The 13,860-nt window shown below is 44.5% G+C and overlaps 1 protein-coding gene and 1 long non-coding RNA gene across 3 annotated transcripts in view; one reads left to right on the forward strand and one right to left on the reverse strand.

Annotated features, from left to right (window-relative positions):
* The window catches only part of LOC119709395 (myosin-1B-like), a 46,290-nt gene extending 35,180 nt beyond the window's left edge, over window positions 1-11,110 (reverse strand). Inside the window, exons 1-31 of one of the 2 annotated variants that reach the window (XM_038157108.1) lie at window positions 10,892-11,110; window positions 10,660-10,803; window positions 10,412-10,568; window positions 10,067-10,094; window positions 9,854-9,968; window positions 9,676-9,768; window positions 8,643-8,706; window positions 8,460-8,558; window positions 8,263-8,366; window positions 8,044-8,182; window positions 7,676-7,794; window positions 7,427-7,576; window positions 6,532-6,702; window positions 5,983-6,289; window positions 5,816-5,898; window positions 5,253-5,340; window positions 5,041-5,158; window positions 4,707-4,830; window positions 4,488-4,624; window positions 4,131-4,386; window positions 3,419-3,661; window positions 3,136-3,312; window positions 2,905-3,050; window positions 2,727-2,817; window positions 2,249-2,638; window positions 2,014-2,140; window positions 1,656-1,774; window positions 1,180-1,376; window positions 728-911; window positions 476-641; window positions 180-304 (exon numbers count right to left, since the gene is read on the reverse strand). In XM_038157108.1, the coding sequence (XP_038013036.1) occupies window positions 180-304; window positions 476-641; window positions 728-911; window positions 1,180-1,376; window positions 1,656-1,774; window positions 2,014-2,140; window positions 2,249-2,638; window positions 2,727-2,817; window positions 2,905-3,050; window positions 3,136-3,312; window positions 3,419-3,661; window positions 4,131-4,386; window positions 4,488-4,624; window positions 4,707-4,830; window positions 5,041-5,158; window positions 5,253-5,340; window positions 5,816-5,898; window positions 5,983-6,289; window positions 6,532-6,702; window positions 7,427-7,576; window positions 7,676-7,794; window positions 8,044-8,182; window positions 8,263-8,366; window positions 8,460-8,558; window positions 8,643-8,706; window positions 9,676-9,768; window positions 9,854-9,968; window positions 10,067-10,094; window positions 10,412-10,568; window positions 10,660-10,803; window positions 10,892-11,095 (4,665 nt within the window). In that variant the 5' untranslated portion in view covers window positions 11,096-11,110. The remainder of the gene's footprint in view (window positions 1-179; window positions 305-475; window positions 642-727; window positions 912-1,179; window positions 1,377-1,655; window positions 1,775-2,013; window positions 2,141-2,248; window positions 2,639-2,726; window positions 2,818-2,904; window positions 3,051-3,135; window positions 3,313-3,418; window positions 3,662-4,130; window positions 4,387-4,487; window positions 4,625-4,706; window positions 4,831-5,040; window positions 5,159-5,252; window positions 5,341-5,815; window positions 5,899-5,982; window positions 6,290-6,531; window positions 6,703-7,426; window positions 7,577-7,675; window positions 7,795-8,043; window positions 8,183-8,262; window positions 8,367-8,459; window positions 8,559-8,642; window positions 8,707-9,675; window positions 9,769-9,853; window positions 9,969-10,066; window positions 10,095-10,411; window positions 10,569-10,659; window positions 10,804-10,891) is intronic. The other variant, XM_038157109.1, reaches the window with a different exon arrangement.
* On the forward strand, window positions 10,902-13,211 carry LOC119709406. Its single transcript, XR_005259354.1, has 2 exons — window positions 10,902-11,004; window positions 12,945-13,211. It is a non-coding gene; the product is annotated as an uncharacterized LOC119709406 (long non-coding RNA).
* The last annotated feature ends 649 nt before the right edge of the window (window positions 13,212-13,860 follow it).

Here is a 13,860-nt window from a genome sequence, read left to right on the forward strand (position 1 = left end):
AAGGTCTGAGATTGCAGGAAAGGAAAGAAAAAAGCATACCCGGGGATTCAAAGATTTTACTGGTGTGAAGAAAATCTTCTTCCTATGCCTCCACTCAATTCTCAGTGCATAGAATGTAAATGTTATCTGAAGTTGACTTACTATGTTGTAACTAATCAGTTAACAACAGAAGGCTTTACCTCAGCTTCCTCCAGGGAGGTTTGCAGTTCAGATTTCTCCTGCTCAATCTGCTTCTTCACTTTCTCCAGCTCATGAATTGCCTTTCCTCCCTCCGCAATCTGCTCCGTGAGGTCGGAAATCTCCTCTGTGGGAACAAAGATCAATGGCACGGTCAGGCACAGAGCAGAAAGGGAAGGGCCCTGTCCCACCAAGGTGACAGGCATCTCTGCAGTCCTGCAGGCACAGACCCATGAACAATGGTGGTATTGGCTGACAGTGAGAAAGGCCAGGGAGGAGCAGAGGGCCAGGGACTTACGCTGCAAGTTCTTGTTCTCCCGCTTCATTGTTTCCAGGTGGTCCAAGGACTCCTCATAGGCATTCTTCATCTTGAACAGCTCCGTGCTGAGAGAGCGCGACTCCTTCTGCGAGGCCTCCAGCTCAGCCTGCGTTTCCTCATACTTCTGCTTCCATTCTGCCAGGATCTGAAGAGAAACGGGCTGTCAGTAGGGCTGTGGCCATGCCGGGGCCCTGCTCTGGCCAGGAGGGCTGGTGCTGGAGGCCAAGAGACCTTGTCAAAGTTCTTCTGCTTCTTATCCAGAGCAGCACAGGCAGCATTGGATCTCTCCACATCAATCATCAGGTCCTCCACTTCATTCTGCAGCCTCTGCTTTGTCTTTTCCAGGGAGGCACATTTGGCATTGACAGCCTCAACATGTTCCTCTGCATCCTGCAGCCGCTGGGCCAGCTTCTTCCTGTGTTAAACACATCTCATAGTTTAAGAGAAAAGGTAATGTTGTGGCATGTGGTTTATGGCCTTTTCCTTGTGTCTCTGCCAGTCCCTGTCTTCCACGTTTGTCTGTATCTTTTTCTCCCATACCACATGCATTACAGAATTTATTTGCTATTCTCCTTTTGCCCCAACCCCAAGTGGAACACTGACTTCTTCCCAACAATGTCACAGTGATATAAAAGAACTTCTGGTACTAATCTCTGCCAGCCTTCCTCACTTTCCCCACATACTTGGCCTCCTCGAGCTCCTCCGTGCGCTGAATCGCGTCCGTCTCGTATTTGGTTCTCCACTGGGCCACTTCACTGTTGGCCTTGGACAGGGCTCGCTGCAGCTCCCCCTTGGCCTCCTGCTCCTCCTCATATTGTTCCCGGAGCAAGTCACAGTCGTGGCGAGCGGACTGCAGGGCGTGGGCCAGGGCACTCTTGGCCTGCAGCAACAAGGGTATTGGACCATAGAACAGAAATATCCTGGGAAATCTCACTAAATATTAATTGGACACTGGATCATGCTTCTATGCAAACAGACAACCATGCACTCAATGAGGAAAGAAGCTGGGAATGACAAAAAGGAATAGTGGAGAAACTCAAGGTAAAAGTAAGCATGAGATGACTTGCACCAAATTTCATGAGATTTTTTTTTTCCATTTCTTGTCATGCAGTTCAGTAGCCGCATAAGTGCCTGGAGCACCTCTGAGAGGAGGAATCACCTTTATCTCTTCCTCCAGATGCCTCTTGAGTTCCTCAATCTGCTGGGTGAAAGCCTGTTTGGCTCTTGACAGCTGAGAAACCATAGCATCTTTCTCTTCCACCTGACGTGAATATTCACCTGAGAAAATTTGCAGATACACAACAGTTTTAATGCCATTGATGCTGATGCTGCAAACATTTGGAGATGTAAAAACAGAGAGTTTGCAGTCCATGGTGAAATTTATGATCCACTTTCAAGCATTTCAGTCACAGTAGATGTGACACAAAGTGTGTTGAAAAGATCACGTGCCCAGAAGAGGATTTTTGCAATAACTCTGAGACATTATTGATCTGCACATGTAGATGCAGGTGTCTCACCTGACTCTGTCTGCAGACGAGCTCTTTGAGCAGTGAGGTCATTGATCATGCGCTGATGCTCTTCTTCCTTGGACTTAATCTCACTCAGCTGATCTTCCAGAGTGCGGCACATCTTCTCCAGGTTGGCCTGTGTTTCAGCATATGGAAAGCGATGACTTACCCATCCACACGCTAAAGAAAGCAAGGAGTGCATTGCATTCCACAAGGTCAATGAATCAATAAAATAATTGTGTACCTTGGCTTTGGAGACAGACTCCATGTTGCTGGCCAAGTCGTCAATCTCCATCTTCAGCTCACTCTTCTCCTTCTCCAGCTTCTGCTTCACGCGTTGCAGGTTGTCGATCTGCTCGCCCAGCTCAGCTGTGCTGTCCGCGTGCTTCTTGCGCAGGGCGGCAGCCGTGGCTTCGTGCTGCAGCGTGGCCTCTTCCAGGTCACGGCGCATCTTCTGGAACTCTGCCTCACGCTTCTTGTTCATATCAATCTGGGCTGCTGTGGCCCCTCCTGCTTCTTCCAGGCGCTCGCTGATCTCCTCCAGCTCCCTGGACAGGTCAGCGCGATGCTTCTCTGCTTTAGCGCGAGAGGTTCGCTCTGCCTCAATTTCCTCCTCCAGCTCCTCAATGCGGGCCTGCAGAACAGCAGGGAGCCTTCACAGCCGTGCCCTCCTCCTGCCTCAGCTGAGCCTGAGCAAGGCAGGGCAAGGAACAGGGACTTGCCTGCAGCTCCTTGATCTTCTTCTGAAATTGTATGCCCACTGCTTGTTCATCCTCGATCTTGCTCTGGATCTGGCTGATTTCAAAGTCTTTCCTTTGGGCCAAGTGAACCGTGTTAGAACTCCAAGAAAAAAGACAAGTGCTGCAGCCCAGCACTCAGGTGCCCCAGAGGCACACTTACTTCTTCAGTTTCTCATCCAGCTGCTGCTTATCATTCTCCAAATCCATGATGCTGTCCTGGGCCAGCTTCAGGTCTCCTTCCAGTTTCCTCTTAGCTCTCTCCAGGTCCATGCGCAGTTTCTTCTCTTGCTCCAGGGACCCTTCCAGCTAAACACAACAACACCATCAGGCCTCTGCCAGCCACGCTGGACTCCATACCTGTCCTGTTCCTGCTCTATGTCTGTGTGCTTACATCATCCACTTGCTGTTCCAGCTTGGTCTTGGCTTTGGTCAGAGTATTGACTTTGTCTTCCTCTGCCTGCAGGTCATCCAGGGTCTGCTGATGGGCCTCTTGGAGGGCTTTCTTCTCTTTTGTCAGCTTGGCAATGGTCTCGTCCAAAGCTGCCATCTCCTCAGTCAGGTTTTTCACCTTAAGGAAGAAGGGAGCAAATATAAATCAAGGAAGTCGATATAGAAGTCTTGTAATAGCACACAGCCCATTTTCTGGAGTGCGAGTGACAGGTTCTACCCCATACCTTGTTTTCAGTGGCATGCTTTTCCTTCTCCACCTTGGCCAGTGTTAGCTCAAGGTCATCAATATCTTTCTTCAGCTCTGAACATTCATCCTCCAGCTTCCTCTTCTTGGCTGTCAGCTCAGCATTAATTTCCTCTTCATCCTCAGCTCTTTCAGTCACTTCCTTAATTTTGGCTTCCAGCTGGATTTTGGTTTTGATGAGCTGGTCACACCTTTCCTCAGCATCAGCCAAGCTATCTGCTTCCTGGTGTGTAGAAAAGATTCTGTTTGTTTATAGCATTTGAAAGTTCCTCTTTTTTATATTTTAGCCTGTCAACTCAAACAAGTTTACAATGTTGTCAGGTTTTCTTCCTGGGAAATAGATATGGAATTTCTCAGTTCGGAATGTTCAAATTTTTTGTTGCTTTTTAGTCTTTCAAAAATACCTCACAGAATTTGTAGTTGTAATAATATTAAATGGTGCAGGGGGTTCAGGTACAATCCTGTCTTGGATATCTGTAGATGGTATCTTCCTCAGAAAAGCAGAAGCCCTCTCACCCACTTGAAGCCCCTCGCTTCTTTTACTATCTATAAGAGAGTTTGTGATGCTACTGCAAGACACTACTATCTAAGCTTCCTGTTTAATAGAATGGAAAACTCACCTACTGCCCAAGACAGAGCAGTCAGAAGGAGTAGGTGCATTTACTGAGTGGGAAATAAATGGTGATACTCACAGCCTGCACTTGGAGCTGCAGGTCATTTTTCTCCTTCATTAGAGAGGCCATTTTCTCCTCCAGCTCCTTCCGCTTTGCCTCAGACTTCGCAAGCTCCTCCTTCGTTTTCTCAAACTCTCCTTTCATGTTGGCCATCTCCTTCTCAGACTCTGCACTCTTCAGCAAGGGCTTGATCTTGAAGAACAGCTTCATCCATGGCCAGTGTTTGACATTCATGAATGAACGAACGTTGTACTGGATGCAGAAGATGGATTCTCTGAGGTATATTTAAAAAGTGCAATGAATATTCTCAGTCTGATGAGTGTGAACACTTTCCCATGAGCAAAATGACTTGAACTGAAGAAGAGGAAGGTGTACCTGCGCTCCACCATTCTCTGGTACTCCACCCTCATCAGGAAGCCTCTGCACAAGGCCTGGGTGCGGGTGATGAGCTGTGCCAGCTTCTCATCCCTCATCTCCTCCAGGACCCCTATCAGCCCAGCTTTGAAGAACACCTTGAGAGAGGGAACGTTGCAGCACATCACTGTCAGGTAGAGAGAGCAAAGCCCAGGCAGGCAGTGAATGGGGGGTTTGTACCTTGGTGTGTCCAAATTTGTACTGGGTGTGGTCCACATCGATTGAACTAAGAAGCTTCTCAGAAGCCTTCTTGCTATCGATGAACTGTCCCTCAGGGATGGCACTGGCATTAAGCACCTTGTATCTGTGGAATTGGAGGAAATAGGAGGAAGACAATGTCCAGTCATAAGAATATTCTGTTTACTGAAACCAAGAGCAGTATTTGCAGCAGAATCAGGCTAAGGAAGTTGGAATTTCATCTCTCTGTACTTAAAAACTCTGGCAAAGCTCAGTTGTGTGATGGAGAGCAGTTGGTGAGGACACCTGACTTATCTCTTCATTTCACAGAGCTCACCTCTGTTTGAAGTCAGCATAGAGGACTCTGCTGGGGAACCCTTTCCTGCAGATCCTGATCCCTTCCAGCACGCCGTTACAGCGCAGCTGGTGCAGCACCAGCTCGTGCTCCATGGCACCTGACAATGCAGAGCACAAATGAGTGGCACAGATTGCAGTGCAGGGGGGAATGGATGTATCAGAAAGCAGGATATTTCTGCTTTGGATTCTTACCAGGTGTTTTAGTCTCATTGGGGATGATGCAGCGCACAAAGTGGGGGTGAGTGCTCCTCAGATTGGTCATCAGCTTGTTGAGATTCTCCTGTGGGATCACGATTTGTTGTGCATTTATACAAAACATGGGAAGAATAACCCTTTGCATTCTTTGAATTTTACATGAATGACTGATCAATGGAGATACACTGGGTTGAAAATTGTCAGCTGAGAATGCCTCAATCAGTTACTCATTTCATTCTGATTCCCAGCATTAAACCTCAGCTTGTAGGACATGAAAAATCTTACCATCAGCCTAATGAAAGATGGAAAGTGGGCATGTTTTATGACAAAAAATTAGGCTTATATTAAGTGTAAGTTTAGGTTTTTACAGTGCCGTTGTTCAATCCATAAGATTTTTGTTTCCAATGGTGGTCTAAAGAGAAATTATACTTAGAACATTTGTTGGTTGGTTGGTTGGTTGGTTGGTTGTTGGGGATTTTTTGCTTTTTTTTCTGGGTCTGAGCCAGCTAAAAATACAGAATAATTCTCTGCATATATGGAAAGAAAAGGTGTTTACGTACCCGGAAAAGAGCTGAGACAGTCTGGAAAGAAGAACCCTTCTTCTTGCCTCCCTTCTTGCCACCACCACCACCACCACTAGCCTCTGATAAAGTAAAGATGAGGAAACATCTGTTGCTTTGGAGACCAACCACCAGGCATCAATGAGATGACATTTCAGAGAACTGACCTGCCTCTCCTCCAGCAGACGCAAAGAGTAAGGCCAGGGTCTTCACAGATGACTTCTGGTACAGCCCAATGACAGTTTCATTCAGAGGGTCCTTGTTCTTCTCCAGCCACCCAGCAATGTTGTAGTCCACTGTGCCAGCATAGTGCACCAGGGAGAAGTGGGCCTCAGCCTTGCCCTTGCCAGGCTTGGGCTTCTGGAAGTTGTTGGACTTGCCCAGGTGCTGGTCATAGAGCTTGTTCTTGAAAGAGGTGTCAGTTGCCTTGGGGAACATGCACTCCTCTTCCAGGATGGAGAAAATGCCCATGGGCTGGCAGAAATCACAAGGAAGGAGAGAGAACAAGGTGAAAAGGCAGAAAGACTCAGGGATTAAATAACTTCCTGAGTGGGACAATATTACTGCTCAGGAATTCTTCTGTTCAGCAAATCATAAAAGAATACAAAAATTTATGTATCTGCAGTATCATATTTATCATTTCAAGCTGCATTTAAAAATATATATGAAATGAATGCATTTCTGAAAATTCCTCACATTGTGAATTACAGAAATACCTTCTCAATGAGCTCAATGCAGGCAGCCAGGTCCATGCCAAAGTCAATGAACTCCCATTCAATGCCCTCCTTCTTGTACTCCTCCTGCTCCAGCACAAACATGTGGTGGTTGAAGAACTGTTGCAGTTTCTCATTGGTGAAGTTGATGCACAGCTGCTCCAGGCTGTTGAACTGCTCAGTGGAAAAAAACCACAACAACCAACCCTCATCAATATGCCCAGTTCTTCATCATTCTCCTCCACCCTTTATAAATCTCCCCAGTTAAAACACAACTGTATTACCAGGACCTCACCATAACTGCACCTATATGCAGCCCCAGAAAGAAATACCTACATAATGAAAATGAGGGATTTTTTCCAGAGCAGATTTTTTTTAGTGAATCTGCTAAAATTAATAAAATACTTTGGATTTTTTTTTATTTTTTATTGAACAATCAAGATGAATGAATGCTCTTGTATCCAAACTGAAAAACCCTTGATATCTCTGACTAAACACATAACTATTCATTTCTTGGTTCTTTAAACATTTTGAACATCTTTCACTCATTATATATTTCCCAATGCATCCCTTAGCTCTGCTCCAGAAGATCCTTTATAAATGTGTTCAAAATTTTTTGGGTTATTTAATCCGTAATATTAAGCTCAAACAGTTGTAATATTACAACATACAAAAATTCTATTTGCTGCTTCTGCACAAACAACATGATTCTGTGCTTGTACTGACGGAGCTTTGGAGGATTTTTTTTTTTCTGCTAGTAAACAAAAATATCTGTGCTTTCTTCTGCATAAAATTGCAAACGCCTAGGATGTTAAACCTTCGGAGGAATATTACTTGCAAACTCTCTGATGTAACAATCCTTCCCTCCAAGAGCAGCCCTCAAACCTGAAATCCTTACATCAAAGATCTCAAAGCCAGCAATGTCCAGCACACCAATGAAGTACTGCCTGGGCTGCTTCGTGTCCAGCTGTTCGTTGATGCGAACAACCATCCACAGGAACATCTTCTCATAGACAGCCTTTGCCAGGGCACCCACTGAATTGTATACCTAAACCAAAGGAGAATGGGGCAGAAGAAATACAATATCCAGAGCAAGTAGCAAGCAATTCAAGACAGAGGTTCCCTGTCACCAGCTGGTTGTTGTTACCTGCTGCACAGTTTGGCCCTTGGTGACGTATTCATTCCCCACCTTGACTCGGGGGTAGCAGAGGGCCTTGAGCAGGTCTGCTGAGTTCAGCCCCATCAGGTAGGCAGCCTTGTCAGCAACTGAACACAAAGAGAGAGGGAGGAAGCAACAGAGGAGAAGTGAGAATTGAAAGTGGATATCCTCTAAGATGTAGCTGTTGGTCTCATCACTGACATTCTGTGGTATCTTGAAGGGAAATTTAGAATCATGAATAGTCTGGAAGCTGAGATTTCTGCATTTGTGATACTAAACAGAAGGAAAATGCATGATTGCCCACTTCCAGCTATGTAACCATATCTGTTATCAGGAGTTCTACAAAGCTTTAATACCTTCTGTGCCATCAGGCTCTGCCTGCTCCTCTCGTTGTTTTTGCTTGAACTTCAGGTTCCCATAGTGCATGACAGCCCCTGTCAGCTTGTAGATGGCTGTTCTCTCATCAGCAGTGAAGCCCAGGATGTCAATGGCACTCTGGCAACAGAATCACTCAAATAAACCTCTGGGGCATCACAAGGAAGTTTCACCACACCAATATCCTGTGTGACACTTACATCTGTAGCCATCAGCTCCTCCTGGTCATTAATGCTGGCGACAGTGATCTCACCTTGACTCACAAATTGGTAGTCATACGGGTTGGTGGTGATGAGGAGCATGTCTGTAAAGAGGAATAGGATGTATCTTGGTGTTAGAATGAAGATAAATGTTGAACACATTCAGATTTAATCAAACAATTCATAATACTTCCTACCGATTAGCTCTGGCTTCTTGTTGGACATGATCTGATAAAAGATGTGGTAGCTCCTTTCCGCCTTGAGCTGGAAAGTGACTCTGGACTTCTCCAGCAGATCTGGCAAGGAAGGTAGGACACAGTCAAGCACAAGAAGTGGGGAAGGCTGGAGGGAAGGGGGATCAGGCCAGAAGGGTGTCTTACAAGTTTCAATGTCAGCAGAAGCCAGTTTGCCTGTGGCACCAAAATGGATTCTGATGAATTTGCCCTTTTAGAGGGGAAAGAAAAAAAGACATGTTGAAATTTCACCATGACTGTAAGCATGTGACCTCACATTTTCCACCAAGGACAGGCTTCAAACTTAGAAGTTGTTTCACTTTTATTTTTTCTTTAAAAAAGCAAAACAGGACAAAAACAAATTCAGGAAATTCTCTATATTGATAACACTAGATAGATCTGAGTTTATTATCCTCTACGATTTAATGGATAACCATGAGTGCACATGAATGAGAAGACCACTAATAAAGCATTTTATTGGGTCACTTATGTTGCAATTCAAACACATGGATCTACTGAAAGCCATTTTCTAATGGCAGCGCACCCAAAACAAGGAGCTTTAGTCTGAGACTGAAGATTGGTATTGTGATTTTTCAAGGAAAGTCACAGTTTATCTAATAGAGCTTATGAATGGCTTTTTGCATTAAAAGGCTCAAAAGAACATGCCATAGAGTAGTTTGTTTTCTGGTAGGATGTAATGAAGGAACCCTGTCCCTACCCCTTTCAAAACAACTTATATCAAGGTGTGAACAGTCAGATTAATACATGCACCCCGTTTCGTGCCTAAAATCCAGAGATTCATTTTTTTGCTGGTCTGATGAAGGCCAGAAAAATTTCCATCCAGCAATTACTATCCTGTATGCCCCATCTTTCCCTTCTTCTATGTTACATCAATTTCCACAAAATTGTGTCTTCAGCCAGTATGAAGAATGTGTATATATGTTTATAGGTAAGTAATTATATAGTTATTAAAACATATAAAAAATTAACCCCCTTTGTATACTGTATTGTACTTCTAAGGATATATTTTTAATTAGATAGTCCACTTTAACTGGCAAAAATATTTGGGAAATAGTAGTTTAATGAATACAGTCATCTGACTTTGACACTTCAGAAATGACAGCATGTTCTGACATCCTTGTTCCGATATAAATGACAACTTCTCTAATGAAAAACTCACAAAGCGTGAGGAGTTGTCATTCCTCACGGTCTTGGCGTTCCCAAAGGCCTCCAGCAGTGGGTTGGCGCTGATGATTTGATCCTCAAGCGTTCCCTGCAGGGACATCATTCTTCAGTGACTGTGTTTGGTGGACAGGGCAATGACAGGCCAAGCATTCGGTCTGTCCTTCCTGACTCACCTGCATTTTGCCTGATGTCTTCTCTTCTTTCTTCTTCTCTCCACTGGCTGCAATTGTTGCAAAGTACTGGATGACACGCTTGGTGTTCACAGTCTTCCCGGCCCCGGATTCTCCGCTGCCAAAGGCAAGAGAGAAGCAGAGGGTGCGTGGTCAGGCAGGAGGTGCCCTGGCACCGGGCAGCCCCGCAGGGACCCGCGCAGGGGGTGTACGTACGTGATCAGGATGGACTGGTTCTCACGATCTGTGAACAAGGCAGAAACACCGTACTTAAAACTCCGTCAACAACAGAGAAAGAATGAAACATAGTCAGGTGAGTCTGATGTTTTGCCTGATGTCTGCTTGACTTAAACAAGCAAACCTTTCCAAAGCTCACCACTGAGTACAGAGATGTCTTTCATTTGAAAGAGTAGAAACAATGCTTTGAAGATAGTAAACTCCAACAGAAGTGTGTGTCAGATCCAAGAAAGCTTTGAAAAAGTCTGTCCACTTTGCTGAGACAGAGAATCCCTTCATGGAATTTAATGTTCCAATGCCCCTGAGGCAGACAGAGCCACTCACCAGTCAGCATGAACTGATAGGCGTTGTCAGAGATGGAGAAGATGTGTGGCGGGGCCTCCTGGCGCTTCTTGCCTCGGTAGGCCAACACCACCTCGGGGTTGTACACCGGCAGCCACTTGTAGGGGTTGACAGTGACGCAGAAGAGACCCGAGTAGGTCTGCAAGGAAGGGACACAGCACGTTGGCTCCCCCTGAGCCTGGCCCAGCAGCCCCTGAGGCTGCCCAGAGGAAGCTGCTGCTGCCACTTACGTAGATCATCCAGGCTGCGTAACGCTCTTTGAGGTTGTACAGCACAGCGGGTTCGTGCAGGTGGGTCATCATGGCCATGTCCTCGATTTTGTCATACTTGGGAGGGTTCATGGAGAAGATTTGATCTTCTTTCACAGTCAGGGTCTTTTAAGGAAACAAAAGATCCACATGTGTCGCTGAAAAACTCATTGTTAGGATCATATGTTTTCCTTCTCTCTTGTTTTTGACTCACCTCTCCCCCTTCAGTCTTGACAGTGACTTTGCCCGATTCCCTGCTCGTGATTGTCCCTTTCACAAAGGACTCCTTTGCATGTACCACGAAGACAGATGTCTTGGCATCAAAAGGTTTGTTCTGGGCCTCAATTCTCTCCTTCTCCGATTTTCGGAGGTAAGGAGCTGCCGCCCCAAAGATGGCCATCTCAGCGTCCGAAGACATGGCTGCACTTTATGGAGGGGCTTGTCCACAGAGAGCACTGTGGAAGAGCAGATATATTGCCCAAATGAGTCAATATTTTTTCTTGTCACACACTTTATTGATAGACCCCAACAGTGCAATAGAAAGTGTGATTTGGGAAGAATCTTGAATAGTTCTTTGGTTCATATTCCTGTGCAACCAGGGCAAATGTTGGACGCAGGTTCCCCCAGCTGTTTCTTCTTATATTAATTGTTTGTGGAAATAACTATAGGCAAAGCTAGAAACCTCAGTTAGAGAATTTATAAATCAAAGCCAGATATCTAAATCCAGTATTGGACTTCCAAAGAAATACCATGTGTATAGAATAGAAAGTATCTGAATTCCAAGGAAGGCAGACAGACAGGCAGCTTGATAAGATGTCATGTAATAAATTTTAGTTAGGTAAGTAACCAAAATGTTAAGAAACAGTTGCAGCTACTTCTAGTTGCATGCAGATCCTCCATTTTACTCAGTCTTTTTTCAGAAGAATAGGAGCAGTACCTCCCCCTTTTCATTGTTTGGTTAGTTAGATAGCTATTTTTGCAGTTTTATCAAGTTTACTAGTAGGAGGCCTACATGCAGATTATAACCCCGGAGTATCATTTGGAAAGCATTTTCAAAACATTTATTGGCCAGTTTCATATGCAGAAATAATTACAATTCTCAAGTCTGTAAGGTTTTGCAACATTCTGTTCTGTTGGCTAGCTCTGTCTGTCTGGACTTCATGCCAGAATAGATCATTTACCTCACTGTTCCATAATTAAACATAAGGAATCCCCAAGAAGCATTTCCTGGCATTACATAGTGGCTGTATCTTCAAGCACAGCCACTTATGAAACCTTGCTAGCTGTGAGCAGCCTGCCCAACCACCAGCATGCTTTATTAGTCATAGCAGAGCACTGGCTAGAAACACATACAGCAATTGCCTACAAAATTCTACAGTGATTTGTCACCATAAAGAAACCTGTTCTATAGAAATCTTCCACCTTTTTCTGTCCCTTAAATGCAAGGAAATGTGGCTCTTACCTCTTATGCTACGAGGAGATGCCTTGCAGGCTGGGAGGTGATCGGTGCTGTAAAGCAGAACCATGAGATCTCTCATTATTGCTGCACATAATTCCACAGACAGGTCACAAAGTGAAAATACCAACATGCTTTATGAGACAAATATCAAATCCTTCCAGGTGCATGTACATACATCAGGACAGCAGGGCTGGAGTGGGACTGCAGGGACACTGTCCCTTTCTGCCAACCACTTACCATGAACTTCCTCTGCAGACAGAGCAGCCCAGATTGAAGGACTCTTTTATAGAGTCTGGTCAGCGCATGCTGCAGATGCCTCCTCTGTCTTTGGGCAAAGCATTTCTGGCAAACCTTGTTTTTGGCAAAGCATTGTCTGGCAAACTGAATGTACTGAAAACTGGAAAGTGATGTTACTAGATATAATTAGAAAATTTTGGTCTCTTCCTAGCTATGTGAATAAATCCCCTATAAATAAAACGAGAAGATTCCTAAGGAGGGAAATACAGCTAATGATGACTAGAGGAATGAGGGTAACCACTAATAACTGTAAGGCCACGGATGCTCCATGAATCTGAGCTAAGGGAGCAAGGGAAAACCATTCCCTGGGCAAGCACAGTGACATTTGAATGCATACTTCAACTTATTCTGAGGACATCATATGTCTGACAGTCGTCCTTTCACAGAGCTCTCTACTTACAGATCTTGGATGTGATATGTGGATTTCACTGTTGTCTGCATTACTTACCTCAGTCAGATTATTACATATTACTCTGTATTCATATTACTCTGTTTCCATATATCTCTGCAGGGCTGGATTCCACCAATGCTGGAAGCAAAACACAGCCCAGCTGAGCGAGACAGGACAGAATGAAGGATGTGTATGGGAACAGTCTGTTCTGCCCAGAAATGCAGCTTGGGCAAAGCACTGGAGTGCTGATATTCTCCGTGGAGGAAAGGGGATTCAGGCATCCTGAAGACAGGCTCTTGATGAGAAGAAGATCACAGAATGACAGAACCTGGTCCAACTCCTCCTGGACAGGGGAGTTTCTTTAATAAATAAGAATATCTGTATCCAGATGTTTGTAGCTCCTTCCTCTGACACTTGCCAAGAGAGGATTCCCAGTTAGAATATGTAAACATAACATGCATGTAGTGATCCTGCTGAGAATGCTCCCACATCCTCTCTGATGTGTTCCTTAGAGATTTTCTGAGTCAGCAACAATGTCTTTGATGTATTTTACATCTAAACACAATTTTTATACTATGAATTTGTCCATTACCTGGCACCAAGTAGTTGTACACCAGAGGGACATGCACATCACTTTGGTGCAAAACTTGATGTATTCCATAGCAAGTTCCATTATTTATCCAAGTCTGAGGCCTACAGACATATATTAAATTTAAAAAAAATAATAAAAAGAAGGAACAAAAAAAAAGAGAGAGAGCACTTATTGCTGTTGAAGAGCTATAAGTGAGCTTCCTGCTCTCAATGACAGAAAAATCCACAGAGAACAAGGTTGCAGATGAAGTGAAAAAAATTATTATTTTAGTGTAAAAAATGAATGGAATTTGTCAAAAATATAAACATTACAGATTTAGAGAATGTAACACTGAGATTGTATTTGCAAAAAATAAAATGGAACAAGTTAATGTTAAGAAATTTGGACTCCCAGGCAGTGGCACATTGTCCCCAACTTGAAATGAGGGCATGTAAAACGGGGTCA

Source organism: Motacilla alba, chromosome 18, assembly GCF_015832195.1.
Source record: "Motacilla alba alba isolate MOTALB_02 chromosome 18, Motacilla_alba_V1.0_pri, whole genome shotgun sequence".
Classification (NCBI taxonomy): Eukaryota; Metazoa; Chordata; class Aves; order Passeriformes; family Motacillidae; genus Motacilla; species Motacilla alba.